We start from the raw sequence: 19,068 nt of genomic DNA on the forward strand, positions 1-19,068 counted from the left end.
GCAAAGGTCTACATTTCATTTTATAAAGAAAATATGCCTACTGTGGAATCTGTAAGTTATCTGAAAACCCATCATCTTTTCTCTTTTTTTTGTTTGTTTCAGCTTTGATTTTTATGTATTTATCCATTTTATTACCTACATCTGCACCTTTTTGCATTTGATTTGCTCTTCCTGGTGCCTTTTTTAAATATTCAAGGTGAAGAGTACATTCAAGTTGACATTCCTTGCGTACAAATATGATTCTTTTTCTGTCTGGAGTGGGATGAAAACATCTTTATACATCACTGCTCCTTATAGCCTACTCTTTGGCACCCTCTGGCCAACGCATGCTCCGTGACTCAATAGTGCCGTTATTGTGTTGATGTTTATGTAAACTGTTTTATTAAGAAATTAAGAAGAGATATTAATTTTTCTTGCTTTTAGTTTTTGGCAAATAGGCTACTTTGCATAGGCAAAGTCACCAGCTTTCCATTTCTTGTGCAGGGATAACCTATCATAATTATAGTAGGATTAGCCTATTAGATTAATTTAAGTAAACATTTATTATTTTAAGTTGAAAAAGTATAACATTTAAAATATAGGCTAGGCTTTCGTATTATTTTGACCTATATTTGTACACAAATATAGTTGTTTGATTCGTCTTACATAAACGATACATATAGGCCTATATATAGGCTACACTTATACCATATAGATGTCCTATTCTGTAAATTGGTTTGATGCAGTTTCGTTAGTTTGCGTTACTTTTTCAACAATTGTTTTATAATCTTCAGCTTGAGTCTAATTAGAAAACTAGGCTACGTAAAGCCAGTTCTCGCGATAATATTTCAGGCCTATGTGAGACCTCGGAGAGGATATCCGGTCTCTTTTCCGTGGCGGACCATCGTTGGGCCGGTTTAGCAAAATGAAGGTACAATGTTTCCCTAAATATAAATCTATGTGGAAAGCCAGTTTCTTTTAAATATTCCTGTATGGTTGATGCGCTGTTTCTGAACTTTAAAGCGGTCTAGTTTGCTGTCCCAGTTGTAGCTCTGAAACTCAGGATGAGCGTTGATTCTTATAAATAAACCAGCGCTGACGATCTTGTCGGCAAGTGAGCTGTAGCAATATGGCGGGGTACTGAGGGAAATGTGCACGAGTCTAAGATGACTGTCAGTTTTAAAGCTTGTGCAGTTAGTGGTGCATTTACTTTGCCGTCGTACACGTTTTAATGTTTATAATAGAGGTACATGTACTCGTGTTATTGCTTGTAGTTGAGTACACAGGGCTAATGTTAGCCGGTAGAGAAGCTAACAGGCCCATGAGCTACTCTCATTTGTATCAGTTATGTTAACGGATCATTATTACTTAAATGTCCGATCTCAGACGTGAACTAGTAACTTACAATTGTGCTGTATCTATTTGGTGACGTGTGTGCCACCCGACATAATGAAGTACCTGCTGTAACGATTGCATTCCTACGTATCTTTTTCTTTCAGCTGAACATCTCATTCCCCGCTACTGGCTGCCAGAAGCTGATCGAAGTTGATGATGAACGCAAGCTTCGTACTTTCTATGAGAAGCGTATGGCCACTGAGGTGCCTGCTGACCCTCTGGGAGATGAGTGGAAGGTAATGTTGTGAAGTTTACCCTCTCTCTCGACCTCATGTCGCCTTATCAGTAAATCAGATGCAGAGTGTGATGTGTAAAGTTGTCATAATATATGCTAAAATATTAATTTTACTCTTATATTCGAAGGTTTTACTGATTATTTATTTTGTGTGGCTTTTTAGTTGTAGGCTATGTTTGAGGAGCACAATTGGGAGTTTTGTTTATGTAATGTTGAAAGATTTGGCTGAATTTTCATTTTGGTGCATCCCTACAATGAATAATCGTCTTTAATAACCGTGATTACAATATCAATCAAAATAATCGTGATTATCATTTTTGCCATAATCGAGCAGCCCTAGCTGTATGTACTATTTGCCAAATGTGGCACACCAGTAGACCGTTCTTGACTGATCTGTAGTCATTAAGGGGGGACAGTGTGTTGCCAGAGTAACTGTGGAGCGATCTACCAGATACGACCAGACTGACTCAGTGGCTGGTTGTACTGCATTGCTCCCTCATTAGTTCTTGTGTGTTGGAGTGACACTATCTGTTGCCTTATTGTATGACCGTCCATGGTTATGAGGTCTGTTAAGAAACTGAAACAGCATCTCTTTCAATTCGCAACAACTGAACTCGGCAAGTATGAGTCTAAATGTGTGAAATAAAGTTGTTCAAGATGTTGTAAAATTAAGTTATAAAACCCAAATTGGCAATGGTGCATATGCAAACCCTGAATTTTGTTCAGGATTCAAATGTGCAGGACAGGCCATTTGGAACAGTGATTGGGGATTCAGTGTTTGCTCACGGACACTTAAGTGGACAGAAGTGCTGGGAATTAAATAGCCAATTCTGCCAACAATTTGTGGGCTATTATACATTTTTATTAACGGTTTCCTCCATCTGTATTATGGCCACATCATTAATAAAGTCAACTGTTTCCAACCACACTGTCACACACCAGAAACTTAAATGCCCCATCTGTGAGAAAATTATTCTATATAGTAAAAACATATTTTAGCAAGAGTCTGATTTTGTATGTCGCAGACAACTTTCTTTTACACACTGCGTACCAGGTACACCAAATGGAAAAGCAGTGAAGTTAACCAGTCTTCTCCTCTTTAGGGTTACGTGGTTCGCATCAGCGGAGGCAATGACAAGCAGGGCTTCCCCATGAAGCAGGGTGTGCTGACCCAGGGACGTGTGCGTCTTCTGCTCAGCAAGGGCCACTCCTGCTACCGTCCCCGCAGGACTGGCGAGCGCAAGCGCAAGTCTGTCCGTGGTTGCATCGTTGATGCCAATCTCAGCGTACTCAGCTTGGTCATTGTGAAGAAAGGTACTGTTCAGCCTTTCTTATGAGGCTGTTCTTGTGGAAATAGAAAATTGGCTATTGAAACAAATTATAACCCTGCCAACAAACAGATACAGATAGTTAGTTATGTGGTTTTATTACTGAAACTAATATTTAGAAATGACTGAATATTACCTGAATATTATGTTAATGGCACACCAGTAGACCGTTCTTGGCTGATCTGTAGTCTTTAAGGGGGGACAGTGTGTTGCCAGGGTAACTGTGGAGCGGCTTACCAGATACGACCAGACTGAATCAGTGGCTGGTTGTACTGCATTGCTCCCTCATTGAGTCTCTGCACTATAGGACACTACATTGTTGGCTTTTTTCACTATCAATGCATTGGTGACACTGGCATTGATTCACTAACCTGTTGAATGTGAGCAATGCACTCATGGGAAACGCTAAAGTGTGGCCATATTTTGGTATTTTTATTTGAATTTGACATTGACATCTTCTCCTGCTCTGGTCATTTTAAGGTGAGAAGGAAATTCCCGGCCTGACCGACAGCACTGTCCCTCGCCGTCTTGGTCCCAAGAGGGCCAGCAAGATCCGCAAGCTCTTCAACCTTGCTAAGGAGGATGATGTTAGGCAGTATGTTGTGAGGAGACCCGTGACTAAAGAAGGTAAGACTAGAACCGCTTTCTCCTCAGTCTGCAAGAGTTCTTGATCTCTGTATTAAGTTTCTCTTTACATTTTTTTTATCTTTTTATTATTGGCTTCCACTGAAGCTTAGAGCCATGTGGCTGTATGTAGGGCTGGGCGATTAATTGAATTTCGATTTCAGTTACAATTTTGGCTTCCCTCGATCATGAAAACAAGATAATCGTAATAAAACGGTTATTGTGCGGCACGCCGGGTCATGTGTAGTAAATGCAGCGCACCCTTCTGTCTCCACCTGCGCCCCGCCCCCGCCCGAACACTGTCACTTTCAGCGATTCCAGTGCAATTGTTTATTCAGCATAAAGTTAAAACGCTCGTCCAGGATGTTACACCGAAACACAAAAGCCTTGCGCGATTTGAAGCAGCGTTTCACTCGGTGAAACATGGTGTGAGTGAGACACTGTGATGGCGGTGGGTAACGGTGTCATTCACTGTGAGAACTTGCCGGTGTGAGCCACCGCGCAGAAAAGCTCTGTGGCTTTACGGGTAAAATGATAGTCGGGGATTCCTGCACGTTAACATTGTTGAGGGGAAAGGCTTCCGCTTTCTGATTGCATTTCTCGAGCCTGAATATATTGTGCCATGTCGGCAAACTATCTGCGCGACAAGAGCAAATATACAGTGAGACGCACCCCCTCCGTTAGTTTCAGTCTACAGACGAAAAGTTACAACCAGCACCCAAGTATGGACTTTTACTCTTAGATTCAAAGGTTTTGCTGATTATTTATTTTGTGTGGCTTTTTAGATGTAGGCTATGTTTGAGGAGCACAATTGGGAGTTTTGTTTATGTCATGTTGAAAGATTTGGCTGAATTTTCATTTTGGTGCATCCCTACAATGAATAATCGTCTTTAATAACCGTGATTACAATATCAATCAAAATAATCGTGATTATCATTTTTGCCATAATCGAGCAGCCCTAGCTGTATGTAGTATTTTCCAAATGTGGCACACCAGTAGACCGTTCTTGACTGATCTGTAGTCATTAAGGGGGGACAGTGTGTTGCCAGAGTAACTGTGGAGCGATCTACCAGATACGACCAGACTGACTCAGTGGCTGGTTGTACTGCATTGCTCCCTCATTAGTTCTTGTGTGCTTGTATTGTTGGGACACTATAGATGTTGCCTTGTTTTTTTATGACCATTGTTAGGTCTGTAAAAAAAAATTATTAAAACCTCATTCTCAATTCTCTTGCATTCTCAAACTAATTAACTCTGCAAGTATGAGTTATTGGCTATAGAGCTAATGGTTTTTACTGTGACTCCTTACTTTTGTTTTTTACTTTGGTTCTCATTGAGTTTCCCACATCAAAGTTGATGATGCCTAGTGTTGGAACCATACCTGCATCTATAACACCACTTTACCAATAACACTATCACCCAACCCTCTTGACCACACTTGCATTTATTTGTGTTATGGGTATAAACTGCATCCCTTCTCTCTGGTAGGCAAGAAGCCCAGAACTAAGGCTCCCAGGATCCAGAGACTGGTAACTCCTCGTGTGCTGCAGCACAAGCGTCGCCGCATTGCCCTCAAGAGACAGCGCACCCAGAAGAACAAGGAGGAGGCGTCCGAGTACGCCAAGCTGCTGGCCAAGAGGATGAAGGTAATATTTCCTTAATTTATCATCTTAATCCCGAGAAAATGAAATGGTTCTTGTGCACATTTTCACCTGAAAGGAAACCAGGAAGCGCCCTTGACGGTCATGTATGTATTTGATTCTTAAAATGACATACCGTTTAAAAACATAACGTGGTAAATAAACAAGTCCCAACAAGCACACAGGCATTTAGTGATAAGTTTATTCTTTGACCTGCTCCCCTTGTCTACCAGTGTTTGAGCTAAGCTCACCTGGATGAGCGTCCTTTTCCCATTTCTATATCAAACATGCACGCAGTTACAGGAACAGTTTCATGAGCCGGAGATTGATGCAAACAATTTAAAATGTTGAACTATTCCTTTAGGTTCTAAGCATTATTTGGGTTTTTGTTACATTTGCACTTGACCTCCAACAGTTAAATAATTTATTGGTCACATAAGTTTGGCATGTTGCCAACAATTTTTTGGGCAAAACACAAATGCAACGTTTAACCTGAATCATAGGGTCATGCTTTTTTGAAGAATCGCTACATAATCTGCCATTCACTGGCCTCATATTGCATGCTGAGCCCCTTCTACCTCAATGATAAATGGAGGGGAATGAGTGGAATTGTGAAAAGGTTCAAGTTGACAAATCCAGTGTGATGTTACTGTATGTAGTATTTTCCAAATGTGGCACACCAGTAGACCGTTCTTGACTGATCTGTAGTCATTAAGGGGGGACAGTGTGTTGCCAGAGTAACTGTGGAGCGATCTACCAGATACGACCAGACTGAATCAGTGGCTGGTTGTACTGCATTGCTCCCTCATTGCTTCTTGTGTGCTTTATTTAGTATTGTTGTGACACTATAGCTGTAGCCTTGTTTTTTTTTATGACCGTTATTGGGTCTGTAAAAAAACGGATTGAAACCTCATTTTCAATTCTCTTGCATTCTCAAACTAATTAACTCTGCAAGCATGAGTTATTGGATATAGAGCTAATGGTGTAAGTTAACAAATCCAGTGTGATGTTACTGTATGGTATATGGGGAGTGAACTGGCTGATTCTTGTGTTGAATCATTTTACCGACACATCTATTCTTGCTAACAGGAGGCAAAGGAGAAGAAACAGGAACAGATCGCCAAGAGGCGCCGCCTTTCTTCTCTGAGGGCTTCCACATCCAAGTCAGAGTCCAGCCAGAAGTGAAATCAAAATCCAAAATAAAATGTTTTGCTGAAAGAAAGAAAAACTGCTTGTCATGTACTTCTCATTTTTCAATACCTTAATTACAGACCCAAGACTATGAATATTTTAAATGTTTGCATGCACATTTGCCATCACTGTTGGCTGCTTACGCCTAGATCTACTGCAGCAGATTAGTTCTATCCCAGAACCAAAAAAAGCACCTTCCGATCAATAAATCAGACAAACTATACAGTTAAACTTTCTGCATAACGGGTTGACAAATGCTGTTTCAAGGGTATTTGCATTATAGGACTCTCAAATATCACTTTGCAAAGGTATGTCGCCTACAAAAATTTGGTCTGATGCACGGTTTGTCGGTATGTTCAAAATCCAGTGTAATGATATACACAGCCCGGCCAAACATAAAGTCGCCTCCTGGATTTTACTAGGCAAATATTTAAAGGTGATGTAAGCGGAATTGTTCTTTTAGCTAACTTCCTGTCAGTTACTGCAGTTAGCAGTCCCCTCGCTCGTCCTTACGTCTCCACATTAATGCACTGCGGTCTTCAAGCAGCAAGTTATCTAGCATCTCAGATCCATAAGTGTGATAAAATTTTAGGATCCTCCAATAAGTTTATTTGCCGATTACATACAGAGCAGCTGACTGAGAGATCGGCTTTATGAAACGTGCACATTATGTAAGTGATCACTGTATGAATAAAGACTATGAATAAAGACTAATAAACACTTATATTAACATAAATAAATCACTTACTTCACCTCCATTGGTCAAAAACTGCAGTGGTTTCATTTGGCAACAAGTATGTATAGCTTATTTAACAACCATGTCAGAAGATTTAACTATCAGAAGGGAGAAATAATTGGCCTGCATCGAACAAAGAAAACTGCTAAAATTAACTTGTCCAACGCATTATTAAAACCTGGAAGGATAGTGGTGAACCTTCATCTTGGAGGAAGACAACTTGACTGATGGGAAATCATTGAAAATATTTAGAATCAAAATGTCATCAATAGAACTCCCTGTTTGTGAAAATACAAACATTTCCACAAGCACAATGCAAAGAGAACATAAGGGATATGGACTATATAGCTTTGTATCCGCAAGAAAACCACCCCTGTACTTTCAAAACTTGATTTTCATGTCTCCATGAATGAGAAACAAGTGCAATATAAATTCATTTGTATAATTGTCATATTGTATATGAGAGAGACTTGGACATTTCCTGCAATATTCTTTCATTTTCAAAAAACTAAAAATAAATTTGCTTCAACAAAATGTTAAAAAAAACAGTTTTTTTCTAAAGTTACGTATATCCTATAGCTTGCCGTCATACCGCCCAACCCTAGCATAATGGTAAAGTCTTTATTTTTAACTATTGGGTGTGTTGCTATTTTATAACATTAAATGCCACAAGCTCTGCATTTCACTTGTTTTGGAAATATGTAAGCACAGAACAGCTGCCAGGTTCAAAGGACAAAAGGAAACAAAGATCATGAATCTTAACTTTTATTGTTGGTCAACATTCAGATGCATCTCCGTGCTGTCTAACAAATGCAGCATCTAAACAGGTATGCATTACATTTATCAATGACGGGCATCCACGTCAAACACAGACATCTTTGTCTGCCTTCTTCGGATTCCGGGTGTAGCTTTTAAGTGAACCTCGACTGCGTTCTTGTGAGTTGCTGTATCAGCATTAAGACAACTATATCCATTTGAACCGTGTTGGGATGTGGGGAAGCTCAAGTTGTACATCTGAGAGATAAAGAAGAACATGGATATGAACCGATTCTGAAGATACTGAGGAAGCTCCTGGGTGCTGCAGGCCAAGGCCAGCCAGCAGGTCTGAAAGTCCTGAGCCAGATCTGAAGACCTGGACCAATTCTCCATGAACTGTTGAGTAAAGAACAAATGGTTTTGTTTAAGAAAGTTTTAACAGCTATACGAGCTGCAAAGGGACTTTTCACAAAAGACAATTTGACACATTACAGTAGGAGCAACAGATGTAACAAATTAATGATACATTCAGTCTCAATCCTGGTATTATTAAAAAAGTAAACATTTTATACAGTTCATAAGAACTGCACTTACAACAAATTGTGACTTACACTTAATATTCTTGTGATTTCATTCTCACATTTACTCTAACGTAACCACAATGTTATTTATATGGATACAACTCCATTATGTAGTCTTTTTGCTACAACCCCTGACACTTGAGACTCAACCACTTGTTAAAAGGAACATTTCAACATTTTGGAAAATGCACTTATTCACATACTATGAGTACTGACAATTTACTATGAGTTTGCCAGGCAGGCACAAGAAACATTTATTTCCCATCAAACTCACTCAAGTCAAAACAAGAAATAGAACATAACCTCCTAAAACCACACTTTGTTTTTACCCTTTGGTTTCTGAACGTATTAATATGATATGTTAAATAGTGAACCTGGTGAGCAGATATCTTGTTGCCTTTGCACATAGGCATGCTAGCCGTTTCCAGTCTTTATACTCAACTATGCTTACTGGCTAAAACTTTATATTCAATAAGCAGAATTAGAGAGGTAGCCATCCTAATCTCATTTCAGCAAGAAAGCAAATTTTCCTATTATGTTGAACAATCCCTTTTAAACGGTACTCACAGCACACCTGAATAGAATGCATCTTGAACCAAACTAGTTGGTAGGTCCTGTGGCCTAGCTTGGCAACGAGTGAAACCAGCCTCGCAGGGTAACTCCTCCTGAGTGCCGCCACCTCGAAACCCTCCAACAAGTGACCCCCTTCTTCTAAAGAGTCAGCAAGAAGACATTTTGAGTGACAGACCAGAGGCAATTCTAAGTTTTGAAGGACATTTCTAGCCGTTTCACATCAGTAACTTTCACATAACGCTATACGCACCTCTATCATCTTCAGTGGGAGGAAGCACTCGGTCCATCAGAGCTTCTGACATGATCAGAGCTGAGTCCAGTCCCACGCTGACCAAGCCGATGGCTCTCTCCATGATTGACAGAGCAGCCTGGTCATCTACCTGCTGCCTCCTGCCCAGCAGCCAATCGGCTGTGTACTGCACACGCTCCACAGTTCCGTTGGCTGCAATGCTCACCACACTCTGGATGTCATGAATCTTGTTTTTGGCAGTGGCAACAATCTGGGTCAGACAAATAGCAGGGGAGATTGTCTCAGCCTCTTAAGAACATGTGTGGATGATTAAGATCTGAATGAGGAAAAGGTTACCTGCTCTGTGGGAGCGTGAATCACTGGGAACTTCGTCTCCAGCCAGTCAAGACTTTTACATGCAATGTCCATTGCAAGGGAAACTGGTGGAAATAATAAAGACAATGAAGCCATAACTAAAAAAGTTCTCTCTTTTCTACAATCAATGGCACCTGCAGTCTTCATTTAGCAGATATGTTGACCTAAAGGCTTATTTAAGTATGATCTAAATCCCCTATCATTCCAATCACCAGTTTAAAAATATCTTACCCATTAATGCTTCAATTTATGTAAATATAAACCATTTATTTTTGTAAATATCCTGTTAGTTATTTTGTTGTTTAAAAGGATTAAATTATTTTTGTCAGTGATGGGGCTGATACCTAGCCTGGTCCTAACCAGACCATTGTACTTCATTTCATTTGTACAGAAGGTCTGGAACTGCTCTATTGACAAACGTTCACTCACTTTGAGGCGGGTGTTTGTTGAAGTTTAAAACTATTGGATCTGCCCAGTGCAACTCTGGATCGGCCAACCAATCGCATAACGTTTGGTCGGGACGTATGTCATGAGCCGGCTTCTGACTTCAACTGAAACTGGAGCACGACTTCGACGTCACCGTTCTCAGCCACTCGCTCTGTTCGCTGATTGGACCGGCAGAAATCTACCTGAGCAGGAACCCATGAATACGCCGCAGCGCAGCCCCAGACTGACTAATGAAGTGAAATGAAAATTGAGTGGAAGTAGTTAGCCCGCCGGTGCCAGGCTAGCTGATACCTGGAATAGATATCTACAGCCCATTTTTAAAATGATAGTTTGCATTCAATAAAGTTATGTTAACAGATGGCTCAAAGATTTTTGAAAAGGGTTGCCTTGTGACAAAGTCCCAAAAACATCTTTATGCAAATCAGAGCTAAAACAATTAAATTGATTTATTGACTTCTAGATAATTGGAGAAAAATGGATTCAAGTAATTCTGAATTGGAAACATATCAAATAAATGCTGGTTCAAAGGTCAAGTGATAATTTGCTGAAATTTTCTCTTGAATCATTATAAGTTGAATATTTTTAACTGGTGGTTGCTTGGACAAAACAAGCAGTTTAATATACTTAGTGACTGACATTTTATAAAGAAATAAAAATCATCCAAAAATAGTAAATTAACTGATAAAGTTAATAGTCATCAATTTGCAACACTTATTTAAAAACAATGGCAGTCCCATTTAAATCTCTGGGTCACATCCACAGTGTAGGCCTATATATTTAGAGCTACAGCCCTAACATGTATTATGGCCCTGACAATACTTACTCTGGGGCTCCAGTTTCACTGTGACAGGAGAAAATCTGTCACAGGCCGAAGTGCTAATAGCTGTCACACTGCTCTCCAGCACCTCACACACCGCCCTCAGGTTGGGATGGCTGTATTTAGTGTCAGTGTACAACAGTGACAGTCCGATGCAGGCTGACTGAACCACGGGCAGGTTGGCCAGTCTGGCAGCTGCACCCTGTACCTTCTGCAAGACAAGAGCAGGGACAAAACGCTCCAGCCTGAGTACAATACTCGAGGTGTTTGATTTGTTTGTGATTTCTGTTCATTTCTTTTAAAAAAACTAAATCGAGTTAATAAAAAGTTGTTGAAATATAATCTGGAAATGGAAGCCTATACACAATTTAGAAGAACATCTAATAAACCTTTTTTTCGACGAAACTGGCTAAATACATTTTAGGATCTAACTGTTAAAACAAAATAGAAATACTACACCTAATTATAACATGTTGGTCTACAGGTAGCCTAGGCTACTCACCTGGTTGTTGTTTCCCGGCATGTCTCCTTGCCTACACTTTGATGGAGGGGGAAAAGCAATAATGGGAAGAGGAAACATCTGAAATTTAGACATTTTCTTGGAATACTTTAAATAGCTACTGAAAATGAAGTTAAGGAAAACACAAAACGCACCTTGCAAAGTCTTGTTTCAGGGGAAAACTACCGCTCTCATGGCGCGCCTGTAGTCAATTAGCGTACAGCTGTGAGCTCACCTCAATAGGCTCTGCGGCTGTTCTCGCGATATGTCAACGCAGCTGTGACTGGTCGATGATAAATCATGTCTCAAGTGTCAGTAACCAAAAGGCTTTGAACACAACAACTAATGCAACAGTACCAAACTCAAAAGGGGAAGCTAACAATCTCCTGACTGAAACTGACAGATTTTGGTAGCCCTATGTAGCCTATTAAAACTATTATCATGCTTAATTTTAAGTCTGGTTAAGAGTAAATTGTCTTTTGATTGCCTCAAGAGTAGCCTGTACATGATTGTAGGCCCACATGGGATTTGGCAACCACGTTGGATTGACAATGATGCCTCTGCAATGTTATATTGTTTACCTGATGCTCTGCAGGATCGAAAGCAGCACATCATAGCTATCAAACTCTGTTTGGATTTGCTGGTGTGGGCCAACAGGTAGGCTAGTCATACACACTCTCACTGAAGTGGCAAACATCGTATATGACTGACACTCACTCACCATTAGACTATACCTGCAATGTGTAAATACATAAGGACAGCAGTGGCTAGGAATGACTAGGATTAAGTTGGCCTAATAATGGGCAACTAATGCTAAGGCACATACGCAGCCAGCTCTCGATCTACATATTGATGAGTGCGGAGCATAGATTGTATAGGCCTATACGGAGGTCATTTTCCGTATGAGGACGTTTACGAGACGTTTTTTTTTTTTTTTTTTTTTGGGTCGAGCACAATGGTTCCTAAAGGCGAGCACGCTCTGAGCCACGAGGTTCTGTCCATGGTGCTGATGCTGCTGACTGCCGAGCGTCTCCTGCACACAGCGTGCCCACAATGTGTTCCTTCTATCTATCGGCATGCGTCAGGGAGGAGGGGAGGGGAGTGTAACTCCAAGACATTGTATTGCAGCGGCAGTCACAAGGTTTGGGACTGCTGCCCACCTCCGCAAGAATGGAGAGAAGCGAGAGAAGCACGTGTAGTGGGTGGTCCTCAGAAGACGACTTTCACGTGGCTCTAGCGAGCACCGAGCCCCATCCCAGATCCGCCACACCGTTAGTCCAGTGCGGCAGCAGCAGAAGAAAACATCAGCATGACTGCGGAGATGGAGCGCGCAGAGTAAGTGAGCTTTAACTTTCATTTTATTGTGCTTTATTGTCGGATAACCAGTTTTAGTGACAGTTTTTTCTTCTTCTGATGATGATAACAAAAAAGCAACGATTATTGAGACCACCTGTGTGACCAACAGTACAAAAGAAAATCTTGAGTGGGTCTGTATGGATACTAGATTCTAAATTACGCATGAAGCTTGAATGTCGTGTGTAGCCTATGGTATTGTTGATACAAATGGAATGTCCTAAAAAGGTTATTCCTTTAATAATATGTTTTTCTTCGGACATGGCACGTGTGCCTACATGTTTTATTTAAATACGCTGAATAAAAACATTTAGGCCTATAAAGAAACAGACACGTTGCCTTCTGTCTTTTCCTGTGACGCTGTTTATTTTTGGTCTGCATGTTATGCACCTATGCGGCGTTTGTTTATCGGTTGGGGAGCCTCTTAATAGAATCATTGATACGATGTGGTCAGTATTCTTCATTTATGGCTGCTCAAATGGTCGCTTTGAGCCAGTTAATATGATCATTCTTGCTGACGCTTATTCTGAGGGAGGAGGAGGGTCCAGACTGTTTTGTAGCCACTATAATATAGTGTGTGTTTCATCCACATGTGCCTGCTGATCTAATATGCTCTCCACCCCCTGGCAAAGATGTGGGTGTGTTGTTTTTATTGGTTAGTTATTTAGTCTCCATCTGGTGAGACCTGAGGATAAAGTAGCCGACACATTGATGCCAAACTGAAACTCATGATATTGTTGGTTTCTTAATGTGGGGAGATTAAATAAGAGAACATTTAGCAAAGCATCAGCAGGTTATTGTTAATCAATCACCAGGCAGAGCCACACATTCATGTCCCAGCACAACAACAGTGCATGTGAGTAATTCAACTATATGTAATTCAACTATCTGCAGGGTGATGCTGATTGACTGATGACTGCAGGGAATCATCATCATCATCAACCTTTATTTAAACAGGCAAAAATTGCTAAGAAACAATGTCTTATGGCCTGGTAGGAGGTGAATGACCTCCTGGGGGAAAGGGGAGAGGGACTCAGGGAAGATGGGATGCAACAGAGAGTTGAAACAAACAAAAAATAAAAGAATAAAAAAGCCAAATGCAGCAGATGGCTCTGGAGTGCAGGGACAAAAGTCGACGTGAAGCAGGATCCCAGCTCTCTTATTGTTTTGATAGGAACAACAGACAATTTCTCTAGCTGGAAATAAAATAGTTGTCTACTTAGCAGGAAAGTTAAACACTGACATTTCAAGATTTAGACTTCCGCAGAGAACATAGCAAACACACACTTTACCTTTGGAATTTAAATCTCCTGGCAAGAATTCCAATACCAGGATTTCCCCCAGCACCCCACCACAGGACTACTAAAGGCATTGTAGGTTGGTTTATCGTTCAGCATGTGGTTGTAACATTTGACCTTTCTTGTCTAGCGTGATCCGCCTGATCATGCAGTACCTGAAGGAGAACAACCTCTACCGAACACTGACCACCCTGCAGGAGGAAACCACCGTTTCCCTCAACACAGTGGAGAGCATCGACAGCTTCATTGCAGACATCAAGAGCGGCCATTGGGACTCGGTGCTGATGGCTATCGAGTCCCTCAAGCTGCCCGACAGCACGCTCATTGACCTGTATGAACAGGTAAGCCCAGCTGTGTAGGCTACTGATCAGCTAATAACTTTTCTTGGCTTTTTTAAAGTTTTCAATTAACTTTCCTGGGACACTCTTTTCAACAGGTGGTGATGGAGCTGATTGAAATGAGGGAGGTGGGGGCAGCTCGCTCCCTCCTCAGACAAACCGACCCTATGATCATGCTGAAGCAGACGCAGCCAGAGAGGTACATGCATTTGGAGAAGCTGCTGACGTGTTCCTACTTTGACCCTCGTGAGGTGAGACAATCAACACTTTTTTTTAAAACATCTGGATTGCTACCTGCTTCACAAAGTAACGTCCTTTTTTTCGTCTCACGGGCAGGCGTACCCAAAAGGCAGCAGCAAGGAGAAGCGGCGCAGGGCGATAGCAGATACAATGGTGGGCGAGGTCAGCGTGGTGCCACCTTCTCGCCTCGTGGGGCTCCTGGAAGAAGTTGGTGTGAGTTTACTGATCAGTTACCCCTCTCAATGCTCACTCCCACTATACTGTATGACAAGAGAAGCTATATCTCATACATGCTGTTCTCTTTGATTGAGAATCAATATAAAAAACACCTTGACTTGTTAAAGGCCCTGAAAACATCATTATAAATCATTATATCACTACTCACTACTGGGAAAAGGTAATGTCACACATGTATGGATAGTAATCAAAAAAAATGATGGCACTTGTAGGATTGTTTGCCTATGTTGCCAGAGCCCTGAGTGGAAATCAAGAATAAAAAAAAAATAAAAAAGAGTCACGTTTAGCTGAAAGATGATAACAGGCAAAGTGCAAAGGAAACACGTTTTTGCACCCCCACACACAGTTTGTTTTTATAGATTTTAAGCTGCTATTCATTCCTTCATTCCTATCAAACATTGTATCATGGGGAAAAAAACACTGTTTAAAAAAACAATCAATTTGAATACAATTCACAACTACTTTATGTTTTCTGTAATGCCTGTTCAACGCAGACTTTGAGATCACATTCGAATGAATCCTCCCCCGACTCAACCCTCGAAATGTCCAGCAGCAAGGAGAGAAAAGAGAGCTTTCCAACCCAGCTGTACCGCCACATCAAGGTAGACACACACACACACACACACACAACCACACACAACTAATTGCCTTGCTCACCCGAAGGCACTTGTCTCGGTCTCCGGCTGTGCTTTCATCACTTGCATCCAGATGGAGCAGCCAGAGTTTTTCTCTGCCCAAGGTGTTAAGTTCAAACTGCAGCATAGTGGAAAACATTGTTACTGGGTGTGTGATTTGAACTTGTTTGTTTACAGTTTGGACGACGGTCACATGTGGAGTGTGCCCGTTTCTCTCCCGACGGAAAGTACTTATTCACAGGATCGGTGGACGGGTTCATTGAGATCTGGAACTTTAACACTGGAAAAATTAGTAAAGTAAGTATAATTTCATATTGCTCTTCAACCTTCTTCTTTTTTTAGTTAGTATTTTAGTTTTTTTCGGGAAACTAAAAATACATAACTACTTTTTTCTGTGGGGTCTCAGTATGTTGACGTTGTTTGTATTTTTTGTTTTAACAATAGGAATTAAAGTATCAGGCCCAAGACAGCTTCATGATGATGGATGATGCTGTGCTGTGTATGTGCTTCAGTCAGGATACAGATCTACTGGCAACTGGAGCTCAGAACGGCAAAATAAAGGTTGGATCTTATGAATAGAATAATTGTAATAATTGTTTTGAAATAAAAATTATTATATCGAATGAAAACATATGTTGTTTTTATCAGCTGAGATAAAAATGTGTATTCTCATTATCTCCTTTCCCTTGTTTTTGTTGGGGAAGGTGTGGAAGATCCAGAGTGGCCTTTGCCTGCGCAGGTTTGAGCACGCCCACAACAAAGGCGTGACCTGTCTGAGCTTCTCCAAGGACAGCAACCAGATCCTCAGTGCCTCCGTTAACCACAGCATCAGGTGGGATGTCACACTGCAAACTGCTGCAGCTGTTTTACCCAGAAATGCACCAGAGCATATTCAGAAAGTCCTGTTTATCATGGCCGACACACTGACTTTATATTCATGATATTAACATCACTCTTGTAATGTAACTCATATACGTAAGATGGACTTTAATTATCTATCTTTAAAAAAAAATGTTGAACTAAAACTAAATATTGCCATGCAATACAATGTTATAATATAAATATGACACATTAAATACATTTGGGAAATTAACATCCAGTGATTTATTAGGATAATCTAGTGATGTCTTTGCTGTAAATCTTCATATCAACCATTTGGTCGAAGGCACATTTATTTAAAAATCCTGCAAGTTATTCAATCAAAGGTTAATATATTCCTGCATATATGTCTTTAATGGACTTGAACTGAATATTTTATTCAAACCAAAAAGCTCTGTTATTCATGCAGATAGCAGACATCAGCAGCTGATGCCTGATATCACATGTTGCCTGCACCTGAATGTAAATGTGCTGAGGAGAGAATGTCTGTCTTTCACTTCCTGTCTCTCTCTGAGACACACACACAGACACAGACACACACACACACACACACACACACACACACACACACACACACACACACACACACACACACACACACACACACACACACACACACACACACACACACACACAATTAATCCCTTCCCCTTTATAGTTGAGGAGATAAACATCTATTTCTGACTCCTGGGGGTTGTGGGCTGAGCCTTGCTGCTGTGCTGGGAACACACATGTGCTGTGTGGGTGTAACTGAGAGACCATGTGCTCGGCAGAAAGCTGCAACGTGTTTCTCCTCATGCATTTCCACAAGCTTGGAGTCTGAATTGTTTACATACGCACAATCTTCGCGAATCAGTGAGCATCAGGCTTTCTTTTCATGGTTTAGCTGACCCGTACCCAGTCACCACACAGGAGCTAAAAATAAACATTGGCAGCTCAGCAACACGTTTTGTCTGCTCTCGAGAAAAATCCCGTCATGAGTTGAACAAACATAGATTTTTTTAATGAATCAGAGTTGTTGTTGTTTTTTTGTTTTTAATCAGCTTTCTGTAAATTTTTCAATGTAATTTTCAGAATCCATGAGCTGAGGTCAGGCAAGACACTAAAAGAGTTTAACGGCCATTCATCGTTTGTGAATGATGCATCTTTCACTGAGGATGGATTTCACATCATCAGTGCCTCATCTGATTGCACCGTTAAGGTACATTGAGCACATCTTGTGACTTATGTGTGTGCAGCATCAGTATTATGTGTTGTTATCTAGTGGAATTTTTTCACTTTGTTTAATTATTATTATGTGAATATTTTTAGATTTGGAACATAAAATCCTGCGAATGCATCCACACCTATAAATCTCCAACATCAGTAGTCCCCATCAACAATGTGATTCCTCTACCACAAAGCCCAGACCACTTTGTGATCTGTGACCACTCCAACACAGTGGTTGTCATTAACATGAACGGTCAGGTGAGAGCTCTCTGACAAGATTGACTGTATTTACAATACTATAATGCTTTTTTGTCTTTATTCTGCAGGTATAAGCATTTGATTTAGGTAACACCCACATCTTTGCTGAAACTGTTCTTGCTCTGTTCCTCCTCAGACTGTGAAGACCTTCAGCTCAGATATAAAAGAAGGAGGCGACTTTGTGTGCTGCACCCTGTCACCTCGTGGGGAGTGGATTTACTGTGTGGGAGACGACTTAGTGCTGTACTGCTTCAACTATACGACAGGCAGGCTGCAGAAAACGCTGACCGTAAGCTCTGCCACTGGCATTCATTTATTATCAAAGTCTGTGAGAGGAGGCAGTCCATCCACACTCATGCGGTGTGTGATTTATATATATAAAAAGGACTGTCAGTATTTCTTAAGTTGTTTTTGTCTTAATCTAAACTCTGACTATGTCACTGATGCTGTGTTAGCAATCCTACTGGGGGCTAACAAGGAGCAGTAAGGCTGGTGGGGAATGGAGAATGTGTGCTGATCTTGGTTCCTCTGCATCCACAGGTTCATGAGAAAGAAGTAATTGGCATCACTCAACACCCGTATGAGAACCTTATTGCCACATACAGCGAGGATGGCCTCCTAAGGCTATGGAAGGCTTAAACTGTGACCTGCATTGTCATATGGAGGACCCAGAGAGCCATACTACATGTGGTTATAAAGCAAATCATTCATTTATACGTAAAACTAAAGATGAATTAATGGAAGACTTGGATGCAAATACTACAAATGGATACATAAACGCATTGGTAAATTATAAACCAGTTTGTTGATTTAGAGAACAATCGTATCACAAGATACACCAAGTAGCTGTTCAGGAACATGAGCAAACTCCTGTTACTCATTTGATATGACTGAAAGCACCAGAACAACTACTAAACTATTTCCTGAACTGCAGTTTCCAAGGTCAAGAACATACTTTGAAGCTCTTACAAATATGGATTTGCGCATACACTTTTGCAGCACTGTCTGGGTCCTCCATAAATGTACACACGCACACTTCACATTGCAGTTTGAATCCCAATTTGCATCTTCTGTCTTTATTAGACATGAAAATGCATGATGGTGAACTGTCATGAAAATATTTATAATAAAAAAGGCCTCTTGTTTGGGCATAAGCAAACAATATCAGGTATATGATTAGCCAGTTTTGGTTTATAATACTTTTATATCTTTGAAT

General features: G+C 40.7%; 2 protein-coding genes across 2 annotated transcripts; both read left to right on the plus strand.

Annotated features, from left to right (window-relative positions):
- The first annotated feature begins 849 nt into the window (after positions 1-849).
- On the plus strand, positions 850-6,429 carry rps6 (ribosomal protein S6). The gene is made up of 6 exons (XM_080029296.1): positions 850-910; positions 1,479-1,610; positions 2,713-2,923; positions 3,418-3,564; positions 5,050-5,207; positions 6,291-6,429. The coding sequence occupies exons 1-6, from the start codon at positions 905-907 to the stop codon at positions 6,384-6,386; spliced, it is 750 nt and encodes a 249-aa protein (XP_079885422.1). The 5' UTR covers positions 850-904; the 3' UTR covers positions 6,387-6,429.
- A 5,931-nt stretch (positions 6,430-12,360) lies between these two features.
- On the plus strand, positions 12,361-18,491 carry LOC307252295 (WD40 repeat-containing protein SMU1-like; the record flags this gene model as incomplete). Its single annotated transcript, XM_080029932.1, has 12 exons — positions 12,361-12,449; positions 14,187-14,397; positions 14,493-14,645; positions 14,731-14,847; positions 15,366-15,473; positions 15,684-15,803; positions 15,951-16,067; positions 16,211-16,338; positions 17,460-17,586; positions 17,697-17,852; positions 17,989-18,141; positions 18,393-18,491. The coding sequence occupies 12 exons, from the start codon at positions 12,361-12,363 to the stop codon at positions 18,489-18,491; spliced, it is 1,578 nt and encodes a 525-aa protein (XP_079886058.1).
- Positions 18,492-19,068: the final 577 nt, after the last annotated feature.

The sequence above is a fragment of the Ammodytes marinus genome (genome assembly GCF_949987685.1).
Source record: "Ammodytes marinus genome assembly, chromosome: 6".
Taxonomy (NCBI): Eukaryota; Metazoa; Chordata; class Actinopteri; order Uranoscopiformes; family Ammodytidae; genus Ammodytes; species Ammodytes marinus.